The following is a 14,251-nucleotide window of genomic DNA, read 5'->3' as shown; positions in this document are numbered from 1 at the left end:
GCTCGGTACAGCCCGGCACAGCCGGCACTGCCCGGCAGAGCTCGGTACAGCCCGGTACAGCCCAGTACAGCCCGGCAGAGCTCGGTACAGCCCGGTACAGCCCGGCAGAGCTCGGTACAGCCCGGCACAGCCCGGTACAGCCCGGCACAGCCCGGTACAGCCCGGCACAGCCGGCACAGCCCGGCACAGCCCGGCAGAGCTCGGTACAGCCAGGCACAGCCCGGTACAGCCCGGCACAGCCCGGCACAGCCCGGTACAGCCGGCACAGCCCAGTACAGCCCGGTACAGACCGGCACAGACCGGCAGAGCTAGGTACAGCCCGGTACAGCCGGTACAGCCCGGCACAGCCCGCACCGCTCCCTCAGCGGCCCCGCCGGGACCGGCGCTCGGACATCGGGCGGTGGCGGACGGGCCCCAGGCCCCGCCCAGGCGGGCTCTCGGGCGCACTGACCAATGGCGTGCGTCCCCGCGCGCCCCGCCGGCCAATGAGAGCTGCTCCTTTCTTTAAGCTCCACCCCCAGAGCGCTCAGCCAGCTGAGAGTGACAGGTGCACCCGCGCGATCCCATTGGTCCGGCCGCCACCAGACGGACAGGCCCTGTGGCCAATGGCCGCGCGCGGGTCGGGCCCGCGGCTGGCGGCCGGCCAGCCCCGCGCGGTGACGGAGCGGGGCCGGCCCCGGCGCGTCGGGCCCGTCCCGAGCCGTGAGTGGCGGCCGCGGCCGCGCCGCCCGCCCCGCGGGGCGGCACCGCGAGCGGCGGGCGCCCATTGGCCGCGGGGGGCGGCCCGGATGTGCGGCCCGAGGGGCGGGCGGTAAATGGGGCTGAGCCGGGGGTAGCGGGAGCGGCGGCGGCGGCGGCGGGGCCTGGGCCGCGCGAGTGAGCGGCGGAGCCTCGGTGGGTGAGTCGAGGGGCCGAGCGCCGGCCCTGCCCGGGCGGAACGGGCGCGGTGCCGTCCCCGCGGGCGGGCGGGCAGCGGGGCTGCTGTGTCGCTGAGGGGCTCGGGCTGTGCGGCCGCGGGGCGGGCGCGGCCCGTTGGGGCTGCCCCGCGCGGGGGCGAGAGGCGCCGGGCTCGGCCGCTGCCCGCGGGGCCCGGCCGGCCGCTGCCGCCCTCTGCCCGCCGCTCCCCGCCCTGCCGGCGCCTCGGCGCTGCCGCGGCCGCGGCGGAACGGCCGGGCCCGCTCCGGCTCCGCAGGACGGCGCTTCACCTGCCGGGACCCTGGCTGGCGGGTCCCTTGGAGCGCCCTGTGCCGGGGGACTCGGCCGGCCAGCACCCCGTGTCCCTTAGGCTGCTGTCGAAGAGCAGGTGTCGTTGGCGTAGGTTGTAGTTTCCTAGTGGACTGAGCTCGTAGCAGCAGGTGTTGGTATGGAACGTGTAACCCACCTGTGGAAGAAGAGTTGGCGAACAGGCTTGGCTGGTCAGTGTTCCTGTTCGCCGCCACCAGCGGCTCCCGCGTTGTCCGCCAGGGCAAGGGGTGGGTGAACGAGGGCCTTGGGTCCAAAGGAGATGAGGAGTGGCTGTGCTGGAGAGAAATGAGTGCCAGAGTGAACTGACTGCGACCGTTGCTGGACAAGCACTTAATACTGTGTGTGCGATATGCACTGTTCTCTGGTGCTCTGCTGAAGTAGCTCAGTTTGCTCTCAGGAGTGGGAGTGGTTCTCTTTGATTTGTTGACGTTGCCAGAAAATCTTTAGAAGAATGCTCTGTTCCAGGCAGATAAAGTTTTTTTCACATAGCTTTAGTGTTGTGTTTGGTCAAATAACTCTGTTGTTGCGGGGAGAAAAATATGACACATACTAGGAGAGGGGGTAAAATGAGACTTTTCTTGATGAACTGTTCTAATGTAGAGAAAGAAAAGGTGAAAAAGCAAAGAAATTAAATGTTATGGTTTTGCTAGTGATAACTTCAGTGTTTTTAAGTCTTTTAGAGCGCTGATGAAGTATCAGATAACTTTACACTTGCTCTGACTGCTAGTGTGTATTGCGTACTTGGAGAAAGTGGACATGAAATTACACCTGGCAGTAGGTGGCTTTTGGTCCAAATGTGGTGCTGTGGATAATTTAAAAGGTCTTTGAAGAAGTAGTATTTGAAGTAGTGTTTCTTCAGAAGTTTGTGTTTTGTCTTTGTGTAGTTGCTGTTTTACTGAAAGGAAAGCACTAGACAAGAGGGTAGCTGTGGGAGGAGGACAGCTCAGGGGGGTTGCTGTTACTTGCTATTCTTAAAGCAGGAGAAATCAGTAGAATGTACTACTGAGTTGCACTCTCGAGCTCTTCTGGATGAGGTACGGTGAATGTTGACAGTGTGAAAGGAGAGAGAGGGGGATGGTTTTGAATGTTTTTATTCCTTTTCCATAAAATGAGGAGAGAGTATTGGGTTATTTTGGAAAGCTGATGGTTTTAGTAGTTACAGCACTGGAAGATGCCATAATGGTGGGTGCCTTGGGGTAGACACTGAGCCCTGGGTAGGTGTGAATGCCTAAACTGCCTAGAAATTCCACTTAATAATATCAGAACTTGGCTCTTCTTTGTCTGCTGCAGACATAGTGAGAAGTAGGATAGGTGGTCAAATGTAAATTTGCCGTTACTTGGTTATTGTTTTTAATCATTTCTGTGATTATGATGGGTGGTAAATTGCAAGGTGAAGGTACTAGAGAGCATAAGCAGATTTGGATAAGTTTCCTTTAGAGCTAGAGTTTTCCACTTCTGTGCTGCATAGGAGTGTATGTGATTAGAAACAAACTCTTAAAACACCTTGAAAGGCTTCTTAAATGGCCCTCTGCTGGGAAGCTTGTACTCTGAGGTTCTGAATGCTCCACTGTAAACAGTATTTTATCAGGTGTATGACGCTGGAGGCAGTTTAAAAATAAATTTAGGGTGATACTATGTATGACTTGTAACTGGCAAGCACATGGTTAAAAAAGCATGTGCAAAACAACCTTTGGAAGTTATTCTTTAGCTTAACTAGAGCTAAAGCAATGTTTTATTTGCTTTTAACAGCATGTGAGTAGGCAAAGGTGGAAGTGTACTGAGATACATAGCTGCTTTCTGAAAGGTGGATCTGGTCACTGAACTGCATCTAAAATCAGTTCCCAAGCTTCTAGAGAAGTTCCCTGTTTCCCTGGGAGTAGGTTGGGCTGGTTATTACCTATGTGTGTTGTTCTTTTCCCTGCTGACTCCTTCTCTCCTATCTCTGGTTCTGGCATAAGGCAGCTTGTATTAGCTAGTCGTAAAAAACACCAGCCCAAAACAAAAAAACTCATCCCACCCCAATCCCATAATCACTCCAGATTCCAGCTGATTGTCTGCCAAGCTGTACCTCAACTCCCAGCATTTTTCCCTCTTGTCAGGGCTGGAGTGCTCAGGTGCTCTTTGTGCGTCAGTTCCTCCAGCCTCTGGTTACACCAGAGTTTCCCGAGGAAACGTCTGTACCTTCCTGGCCCAGTGTCTTCCTGTCTTACTGAGTCTGGCTGCTTTGATGGAAAAGGCCTGTGGCACAGCCCTCTGGCAGGACTCTGCTTTCCAGACAAGAGATGGGGAAAAGTGAAAACATCTTCTCCCTGCTCTCACAGGGCACTAGCTGTGCTTTGACTTTATCTCCTCAGTGGCTCGTGTCCAGGTGAAACTCTGGCTGCTGAAGAGGAAAAAATACCTGCAGGAACCTGTTGTATATTGGAATGTTTGAGGTGATTTTGGGTGGGGAAATTATTTTTCATCACTTTCCTGAAAGATGCTTGCAGTTTTTTTTAATGCTTAGCTGCTACATAGCCTAGAAGGCTATGATTTGATATTGATGTGTCTTTTAAATATTTAAAATTCCTAGACATTCTTTGGATAAATGGTCTGGGTGTGGTTGTGTGGGTGTTTTTTTTTTGTTGTTTTTTTTTTTTGTTTTGTTTTGTTTTTTTGTTTTTTCTTTTGTTTGTGTGGGTTCTTTTTTCCTTTCAATAAGATTGGCATTTATTTTAATCCTAGGAAGATTTTGGTCATAATATTTCCATTTTCTCTATAAATTAATCAGACCAATGGTGAACAGATGCTGCCTTCCTTACTGTAGTAAAAATGTAGTGTTGACCACAGTAGAAACCTGTGCCACTGGCTCTGTCTCTCTCACATCATGTTTGCTTTCTTGAGCCATGCTGTGCAACTTTATATTAAAGCAACTGAGTAAAGTGCCTCAAAACCTAAGGTGATGGTGCCAAAAATGGGAGGGTGAGATTAGGAAGGAAAGTAGGAGAATTGGAGAGGAAAAAAAGAGTGGAGGCAATAGGTTGTGCCAGACAAGAGGTGCTGTGGGTCAGAGTTCTTGAACAAGTAACAGCAAGACTTTAAAAAAGAAGAGAGAGGAAAGCAAGGACATACACAGTAGATGACACTGAAACTCCAGATGTGGCTGAAGTCCTTGTTATTGGGCTGCTGATCTAAAGAGCACTAAGCCTTAGTGCTCATAATGAGACTATTAAATAGGCCACAGAGAAACTTCTGTGTTCTATGGCTTTGTCTATTCCTGGTGGTGTTCCAATGCAGATGAAAACAAACTGACACATACATGAACCAAACTGAATGAAGGGATCATCTCTGTCACTGGGAATGACAGAATTTCTCAGACTGGGACACTTCAGAAATGTGCAAAGTCAAGAGTGTCTGTGAGGAACAGTTCTTAGCAGAGTCATGGTTCTGTCTGGTGCTGGACTGAAATGGGGAGGTGATAACTTTAATATTTGCATGTATAGAGAGTCTTCCTAAACTGTGCTGAGGCAAGAGATGGCCCTCTTTTTTCTTCTCATTGGCAAAATGAACATGGAATGCAGAATGTAGACTCTTTTTCGAGCAGAAAGAGGGCAGAGATTCAGGTGCAAAAGTAGGCGTGTTATTCTTCTGGAGCATATAATAGAGCTTTGGCATCTTTAACTATTGTTGGTCTTACATACACAAAGTTTTCTTCTGAAGTTACAGAAAGATAATGCTGCCTGCAGAATTAGATCTGAATCCTATTTATATATTGAGACCTGTTTATCTGTTAAATGCATGTTCATTCTGTGTACTTTTAGGGTACAAATCCAAAGGGCCTGAGGACACTCCAAAGACACTGAAAAGTGGCAGCCCCTTATTTGGAATCCACGTTATGAACCCTTTCTGGAGCATGTCTACAGGTTCTGTGCGCAAGGTATTTAATGAATGGATGCCAGGAAGTCTTGTCATGCTTGGGAGGGGTGGTAGCAGTGCTGGGAAAAAACATCAGGTGATCTGCAAATAGTGTTTTATTGTGCATTTATCCTGAGGGTTGTGATCACCTTCAGTAAAAGTGTAAACTGGCTTTGAGCTCTGTTAACTGGAATGTGACTATGCATAGAGTCTACTCCAGAATTTGTTGACTCTGTCTGAAGCATCTTTAAAGAGGAAATGTGAAACAAATGTTAAAGCAGTGGAAACAATTTAAGACATTTTAGTGTCTTACGTAGAGCTTAGCCATAGCATGTGCAATGAGCTTTGACAAAACTATGCCTCTATAGTGCTGTTGCTGCTTGAGGTTGTAGCAGTAATAAAAGTGTGGGAGTTCTAGTGTTAATCACTTCACAGGTGTTCAGAACTGAGGCAAATTATGTAATATTGATCATGAGGTATTGTTACTAGTCCAGATCTTGGGCCCTTCAAAACACCACAGCTTAAATCCTGCCTTTAGTCACCACATGTAGCCTAAGCACAAGTCTGTAGCCTGCACATTTGTCCTGGCAATCTGTATAATGATTTTGGGGTCTGTGAGTAGTACCATGTTTGCTGGCAGTGGTTTGTTCTTCCTTCCAAGAAAAGGCAGCAAAGACATAAAAGGGTTCCTATAAGTAAAACTATTTAAACTTGGTGCAACTGCCAAGTGGTGATCCTTTCACTGTAGGAGTGAGCTATAGGATCAGTTCCAAGTGAAATGTTGATGTCTTAAGCACAGGGAGGAAGTGAAATACATAAAATTTTGGTTTTTCATCTCAGTTTTACTACACTACTTTAAAGAGTCTTTGAAGTCTACAGTGTAAGGATGCTTGTCAGTAGAAATGATTTATCTTGATGCACTGTGTGCTAGAAATAGATTGACTTGTAAGCTGATGTTATACACTGTCTGGTTTCAGGTTCTAAATAAAAGTAAGCCTCCTTAAGCATTTGTCCTAATCTGCAGATTTCCTATCCAGCATTGAATACTTTTGTACTTGTAGGTTGTGTTTAATTGAACAAAAGTCTATTTAAAAAAAAAATGCAAAAGAACACCCCTCTGTGCTCTTCCTCAAGCAATAGATCACCAAAACCCAAGATATGTTTCATTGGCCTAATTTGCAATTACCATAATTTGGTTTAAATCTGTGTTATAATATGTTCATATGTTAAATGTGTCTGATATATGGCCTGTGATCTCATGGTTCTCCTTTGATTTGACAGAGATCTGACACTGAAGAGAAAACATTGAGTGGAGAGCTTCGAACCAGTCCCCTGAGAGCCTCTGCAAAGAAACAGTTGCCTTCTATCCCAAAGAATGCTGTGCCAATAACCAAGCCTGCTTCACCTGCCTCCTCCTCCCAGTCCACAAATGGAACACATGCTTCCTATGGGCCTTTTTATTTGGAGTACTCACTACTTGCAGAATTGTAGGTTTTCACTTTTTTAATCTTTTTTAGGTCACTGGGCTTATGCTTCAGGGGGGAAAAAGCCCTGCAGGAGCCTAGTTCTTGCATGATCTGTCATAGTCCTTGAAGGCAGGAAAATGCTGTCTGCAGAGTTCTTTTTCTGGAGTAGCAGTTTTTAAGGGGTGTTTTAGATGTCATTCTCTGAATCATTAAATTTCTTAATCTTGAAGTAAGCACGTTGTGAGTTTAGTTATCCTAATTGCTTTTTGGTCAGAAATACCAAATATTTGCAACAAGTATTAAAATAGAAGCAGCAGATGCCCAGTGGGAAGATGCTCATGAATATATGGTGCTATCTGACAGAGTTAGGATGTGGGACCTTCCTTTAGCTGTCGCATGGAACGCTTGAACACTGCCAGATCCAGTTGATCAAATGGATGTTGGGAAGTATATATTCATTTCTGTGATATTTAATGTGAAACTTAGGAGGCAGGAGTTGCATTTCACCCATCTTGTGATTTGTAGGCTGCTGTGGGAGCATAACAATCTGTCTTGAAAACTTTGTAGTTATATAACTGGTTAGTGCTACAGAGCTGAAGGGACTTCCTCTGTAATAGACATACTGGATTCCCAAGTATGTGGTGCCTTTTGGAATGAAATCCCTGGAGTCCTTATGCAACACTGAGTCTCAGTTCTTGTATTTAACTCTTAAATTGAAAGTGAGCACTCTCAAAACATTTATGTCTTTTTCAAGGAGTTGACTCTGCCTTTTAATTCAAGAAAGATATTTTTCTTCTGAGTAAATATATTGGTACTATAATGCAAATTAATTATTGGGGAACTAATAACAAATAGTAGGGGAATGGTAGGCAGACAACTGTGTTAATGTTTTGCTTTAAGAGTGTTGTTTATTTGTGCAAGCATGTAAAACTCAGTTTAGTAAACCCATATGCCAAGTAACTGGAAAACCTGTGAGGTTAATAATTTGGGTTTTGGTTTGTTTTGGCCATTGTCAGTGTAATTTTAGCTTGATCTGCAGCATAGTGTCATCTAAAACTGAAAAAATGCTTGTATAAAATTGAGGTTGAAGTTTGATCACATTTCAGCAGCAGCTATAATTGACTGTGAACCTGTCAATACTTAATTGAATTTCTTTTTCTTCCTTACTTTGAGACTGGGGATTCAGTAGAAAATTGTAAATTTCTGTTCTGACATATGTTAAATGCATCTGCAGAGGGAAGGGTTTTTCTGCTTTTCTACTTAGTTTTATCAGGAGGAATAGTGTTCTCTGCTAGTAAGTCTTTAGATGGAGTGGTGCAAAAAGCAGGGGGGGAAGAGTGATTTCACTATATTTGTCACCTCCTTCTGTGAGCAGCCTTGGGAATTGGGAGTGAGTTTGTGGAAGAAAGCCCTGTTGGGCTGTGGGTGGTACGTTCTGGGTTTGCTGTGTCAGTGTGGTTGTGGATCTCTGAGTGCTGGCTCTCATTGCAGTACCTTGGTGGTGAAGCAGAAGTTGCCAGGTGTCTACGTGCAGCCCTCATACCGATCAGCTTTAAGTAAGTTTAAACTTAACTTTTAAATTGTTTTATAGATGTACATTTGTTAATTCTTTCACTCAAGCAAGCTTTCTCACTTGCAGTGTGGTTTGGTGTGATATTCATAAGGCATGGGCTCTACCAGGATGGTGTGTTTAAGTTCACTGTCTATATTCCTGATAATTACCCAGATGGAGACTGCCCGGTAAGTGGCTGTGTCTTGGCTTTTCATTCTTTCCTGGAGAAGTATAGATTTTTGTTAAAGCTGATGCACCAGTTAGCTTCCCTTTTCCTTGAACTAATTTTGTTCACTTGACTGGGCTCATTTGCCATGTCCTGTACTCATTTGCAAACCACTGTGGAGGAATTGCATTACTCTGATTACTGAGACTGGTGTGGAGTGAGCTTCCTGAGGTCAGATGCATTAGGGTGTTAAGTAATCAACCAGTTCTTTCCCTCCACTCTTGATTTGCTACTTCCTCAGCAGGAACTTGAAATTGAAGCCCTTAAAGAGGTATCAGAATTCCAAGTAGTGATATAATGGAAGGTAAAATCCAGACACCTGTGCTGTGCTTGTTGGGTAGCTGCCTGCTTGGTGTCAAGTTTTATGTAAAGCTATCATCTTTAAAAGAACAGAACTAGCAGGAAACCTTTCTCTTGAAACTCGGTTTTCTTTTGGAAGAATGTGTGAACAGTGCAGGAAATGAGCTGTACAGAGCTGAAGACACGAAGGTGTCACTGCTCAGTTTACTTAAAAGTGTGTAGGATAAAAAAAAAGTATTGATTATAGCTCAAGTATGTAAAAAGCTTTCAGTCACAAATAGCTAAACCAGAAAAACTCCTTTAATCTGTTCTTATCTGATATTGTTACCTGTGCTGGCACTAGTGCTTGTGCAGTTAACTGGATTAGTGTCCTGATTTGGTGCTAGCATGTGAGAGAGGACAAGACCCTACATGTTACACAGGTATGTTGGGTTACAGTTTCAAAGCTGTTAGAAATCACTTGCAGGTGCTTTCTTTTTAATTAGTATTTGGAAGCAACATTTGACTGACCTTCACCCAGTGGTGTTGGCATTAGGATTGAAGTTGTCATAATGAATTTTTTTTCTAACACAGCGCTTGGTTTTTGACCTGCCTGTCTTCCACCCACTAGTGGACCCTTTATCTGGTGAACTGGATGTGAAAAGAGCATTTGCAAAATGGAGGTTAGTGCTGACAAATTGATGGATAATTTGAGAAGTTTGTTCCATTCTTCATCATGCTTTGTTCTTTTTAGGAGAAATCATAATCACATATGGCAAGTGTTAATGTACGCTCGCAGAGTCTTCTACAAGATTGATACAACCAGTCCTCTGAACCCTGAGGCTGCAGTGCTGTGAGTATCTTCCATGTGTATGGGCATGGCCTCTTAAGAGGTTTTGGTATAGACTTGCAGAAACAAGAGGTTTGTAAAATTCTGTCCACTTGTGGTCTCTGCCTTCAGGCTTGGTTGCGTTAGGAACTCAAGTTGGGGTTTGCCAAGTCTGTGATTCTAGAGCAAACTTGTGGCTCCTTGCAATTACTTGACAATACTTACTTCTGTCTTGCAGGTATGAAAAGGATGTTCAGCTGTTCAAAAGTAAAGTGGTAGACAGTGTCAAACTATGCAGTAGTCATTTATTTGATCAGCCCAAAATAGAAGACCCCTATGCAATCATGTGAGTACTCAGAACAAATTCACCCTGTCCCAATGTTTTGAGAGCAAGTTTTGATGTATTTGCTGTTGGCAGCCCTTCTCTGTCAGGCTGACCTGCTTTTGTTTTAGAAAAAAATCTCAAAACAATAACCAAAGAAACCTCAGAACAAGCAGGAAGTCATTAAACACCCACCTCCCTCAGGCAGAAATGCCCACGAATTAATGTTGCTTTCCTGAGCTCAGTTTGCATGACTGTATCTTCGGTCAGAGTTTTAAAATCCTTCTAAAGCTTGCATGTATGGGGGACGGAGTAGTCAGCTTCATGGTGAATAGGAGTGGTTTTTCATGTCACATGTGCTGAACTTCCAGTTCTCAGAAATGAAAACCTAAACATTTATTGTTGAAAAGATCCATGGCAATGTGAATTTGGTTCTTAATTGTATGTTTTAACATAATTTGTAATTTACTTAAAATTCAGCAAACTAAACAAAGGAAAATCACTGCTTTCTCCTCTGTCTGTGTTGTGGTTTGTAAAAATGCCAAGTAAGAGGAAACTATACTTTTTCTGTAGTTTTTCTCCATGGAATCCAGCTATACATGATGAAGCTAGAGAGAAGATGTTGACTCAGAAGGTACGTGCGAAGTTCACATTCTCACTCTAGGAAGGGTTTATTGCCTGGTACAGGAAGAAAGATTCTCTGTCTCTGTGTCCTGGAGAGACCTTTGTCCATCCCTCTTTTGGCTCAGCAGGAATGCTGGAACTGTTGTGACATAACTGCTTCATTAGGAGACCACTGTTCTAACTTCAGTGTGTTAAGTAATTAGTCACTTAGCCAGAAAGCTTTGTTTGTACGACTCTTGGCACAAAGCAGATTTTTTTTGTTTGTTTGTTTATGGATGGAAAGGATTAAGAGATTCACTGGCAGCCTGTTAGCTTGTCCTGCACTTGTCATGACTGTTACCATTTCTTCATTACCTGACAGTCCCCAGCTTTGTTTTCTTCTGTTGAGAGATTGACTCAAAGCTTCAGCACTTTCTTCTCCTTGCAAAGTTTCTGAAGCAGCACAAGCACAGTCCCTTGCTCACTTCTCTAATGCTGCTGATTTCTGATGAGACAATATCACTCACTAAAAGGTGCTGAGAGTTCTTCCATCACAGAATGATGCTTCTGACAGAGCAAGAATGTGTTGGCTCATAGAGCTTGCACCTGATGGGTGATGGGATGCGATTTGGGATTCAGACTATTCATGTTTTGTTTTGTTTTTTTAATTACTGCTTTGCACTTGACAAGGCACACAGCAATTCTGAGTCTGTACTGAGTGGCCTGACAAGTCAATCCACTTGTAGTACAAAGGGATTCTGAAACAGTGGCTGCTGTCATAGCTGGACTGGCAAGGAAAAGCACTCTGAATGTTTTGGTTACTGACTTGGCCTAAAGGTGTGTTATGTTTTTTTGGGGTTTTGTGTAATGAAAAATTATTTTTTTGTCAGTTCGAACGTGTCTTCCACACTGCATGCTTTACTCATGTTCTTGCATGTCTTCTGGCATGAATGAAGTTTTTAAATTGATCTTAATACAATATACACTGCCTGAGCTCAGTGTGGCAGTGCTCCCGATTGCAAGAGTCACATTAGAGCCTTGGAACACACAGGAAAATATTTTGGCCAGATTGATTTCTTGATGTTCATACAGAGCTTAAGAAATACTTCTGATGCTTCTTTTTCTTATCCCTTTCTCCTTCATTCTTCACCTCCTTCTTATCCTTTAAATCAAAGACAAATAATAGGTCAGAGTGCTTGAAATGGAAAGGGTCTGATGTTGTCTCGGGCTGATAGCCAACAGTGACCTTTCTTTTGTCCTGCTTTCTTTGGTGATACCTGAATTTTTTTTTTAGGTGAAAACAAACATCTTCTGTAACTATTGCATGCGTAGTGCTGTGTTGCTCCAGTCGTTTGTTGATAGGAATGGCCCAGCTTTTGTGCTGTAGATGTGTCCCAAAATGTCAGTGTAGCTGTGAACATTCCCTGTAAAAACAAGTTCCCAAATCTTTCTACAGTCCTGGATGCTTGTTTATTACCCCTGAATTCTGTTCCTTGGGAAACAGCTAGGCCATTCAGGAGGGGCACTGATGTCCCAGTTTCCTGCTGAGCACTTGGCTTTTCCAAGGTGTGGTTTCTGTGAGCAGCATGGCAGAGGCAGCTGCCACTGCCAGGCTCAGGCTTAACACATCCCTCTTGTTTGTTGTTGTCCAACATGTTATGGCAGGCCTGTCACACACTGTCACCTTTGGCACAAAGCATGGGGAGGGGCAGAAGTGCAGGTTCTCTCTTTTGCTGCTGTAATTTACTTTTCAAGTAAAAGACTTTCCATGTTACAACCAAGTCTGCTCATGCAATTTTCACTTTATAGAGCTCAGCACGCCATTCCAGGTTTAATGTATTTACTGTACACTTCCTGGTATTAGAATAACTCTGCAAGCTCTTCTGCTGCTTTGGCCAGCTAGAGCAGATGTCTAATTTACTGATCTCTAACTACTTTGAATCTACAGCTGCTCCAAGTTGTATCTGACTTCTTTGATTTCAAGCCTTTTTTTTTTTTTTTTTTTTTGTCTTCTGAATTGCAGTAGCAAGTTCAGAATGATGTTTGCACTGTTGGGGTAATAGTTACTGTTCAAGCATTGAGCTTTGTAAATGCCTGGGGAAGGGAAGGACAGGACCATCCTTGGAAAGCATTAGGAAACTCCCATGTTTAGCAAAGGCATTAATTGCTACTTTGGCACATTAATTTGGGTTCCCAACCACCTGTGGGGTGCAGTGTTCCTCCCCAGCACATCCAGCATTGCCAGGGGCAGTGCTGGGGGAGGTTTGGATTGACACTTCTTTCTGTAGAGCCAAGAAATGTGCTGAAGAGCAGTGCAGTGATGCTAGGCTGGGGCCTCCAAGCAAAAGGAGTGTCCTTGAGTCTTTATGGTGGGATAGGGCAGCTGTACCCAAGACCTTAAAACTCCTGTATTGTCAGGGTAGTTCTGCAGATGCCACACACATTCCCAGAAATTAAACCAGTGGCCATCTTACTATGCCTCTTTGAGGAGAGGAAATGGTGCAAGTCTCTTTAGTGCTTGTATTTGCTAAGGGGAGCTGAGAGGGTTTGGGTATCTTACAATTGTAACTTTAACTTTGTTTTCCCCAGAAGAAGCCGGAAGATCAGCACTGCAAAAGCATGCACGTCTCTGGCCTGTCCTGGGTGAAGCCTGGCTCAGTGCAGCCCTTCAGCAAAGAAGAGAAGACAATGCCCACTTAGCTGTCCTGGACACTGGTGCACAAAACACTTTCTGGGGGTAGAGGGAATGTAACGGAGGGAGAAACAGCAAAGCAGCAGTTTCCTTCTTGACTATGGATTAGTGAAACCCAAATGGTAGCAGTGACTGCAGTAAACCTGTTCAATGGATTACTGACTCTTCATGTTTTACATATGCATTAGGTTTTAAAGGCTTGCCTGGAGTTTGGAAGTCTCTCTTGAACACTACAGTAGTTCTACCTGAAGACTGTCTAGGGTGGGTAATTCCTCAGGGCTCTGGAATGCCTGGAGGTTTTGGGTTGGTTTTTAAGCTTTTATTTTTTTCCTCCAGGAATAGCAATTTTTTAAGAAGACTCTTAAATTACTGGCGGAAATATTAGTATTGGAAATACGATGCCAGAGTTAAGCTGTGTTCATGTAAACTAATATAGCAGAGTTAAACACTATATTTAATGGTTTTAAATACTTTTGGTTTCTATTGTAAATATGTTAGGATTTGAAATTGTAAATAGATGGTTCATTGACTCCATTTAGCACTTTCCAGAAGTAAAGCTGGGGATGATGTATGATGTATTATTGATTTGTAAATGGATACTGTCACTAAAGCACACATTGGTCTGACAGGGTGAAAGCAGAATGTCAGGCTTGTTAGACACTAAAATCAAAGCTTTTAATGCTGGTCTCTTGAGATAATAAAATCTTAGAGGGTTTTAGATTCCCTAGGTGTCTAGGGGATTTCTTAGGATAGTTGACTGATGCGTGTTAATAGTGACATCTTAAAATAAAAAGAAATCGTGCTCTAGCTTTTGTTCCTGTTAGTCTGTGCTGTGGACAATTAGTGAAGAGTGGGAGCACCTGGCTGCATAGGTGGCACTTGTCTGCATAGGTGTTTGGGATGCTCATGGGATGCCAAGAGCAGCTCTGCAGAAGAGACTTGTGTTCCACACACAGGAAAACCTCTCCAAAGCTCAAGTGAACTTAGGACAGACTTTTACTTTTCCTAATGCCACAGCCTGGTGTGATAACTTTTCTTGCCTCCCAGGAGTGTCCTATCAAAACCTGTAGTGCTAAGCCCTTGGAGCTGGGCTGCTTTTCCTTTGCCTCCCTTTGCCTGTACTGGGGCATTAGTGCCAGCCAG

The 14,251-nt window shown here is 44.6% G+C and overlaps 1 protein-coding gene across 3 annotated transcripts; it reads left to right on the top strand.

The window, feature by feature from the left end:
• Positions 1-798: 798 nt before the first annotated feature.
• Positions 799-13,915, top strand: AKTIP (AKT interacting protein). 3 transcript variants are annotated; one of them, XM_077786331.1, is made up of 10 exons: positions 799-894; positions 5,046-5,161; positions 6,421-6,626; positions 8,097-8,161; positions 8,245-8,345; positions 9,257-9,345; positions 9,417-9,515; positions 9,730-9,837; positions 10,387-10,447; positions 13,009-13,915. In XM_077786331.1, exons 2-10 carry the CDS (start codon positions 5,120-5,122, stop codon positions 13,114-13,116), a joined length of 879 nt encoding a protein of 292 aa, XP_077642457.1. In that variant the 5' UTR covers positions 799-894; positions 5,046-5,119; the 3' UTR covers positions 13,117-13,915. The 3 variants fall into 3 exon arrangements, with proteins under 3 accessions (XP_077642457.1, XP_077642455.1, XP_077642456.1); XM_077786329.1 differs by having other exon boundaries at positions 13,006-13,915; XM_077786330.1 differs by having other exon boundaries at positions 806-898; positions 13,006-13,915.
• The last annotated feature ends 336 nt before the right edge of the window (positions 13,916-14,251 follow it).

Source organism: Lonchura striata, chromosome 13, assembly GCF_046129695.1.
Source record: "Lonchura striata isolate bLonStr1 chromosome 13, bLonStr1.mat, whole genome shotgun sequence".
Taxonomy (NCBI): domain Eukaryota; kingdom Metazoa; phylum Chordata; class Aves; order Passeriformes; family Estrildidae; genus Lonchura; species Lonchura striata.
Note: the sequence above shows the minus strand (reverse complement) of the source record. Positions and strands in the feature narration are given on the sequence as shown.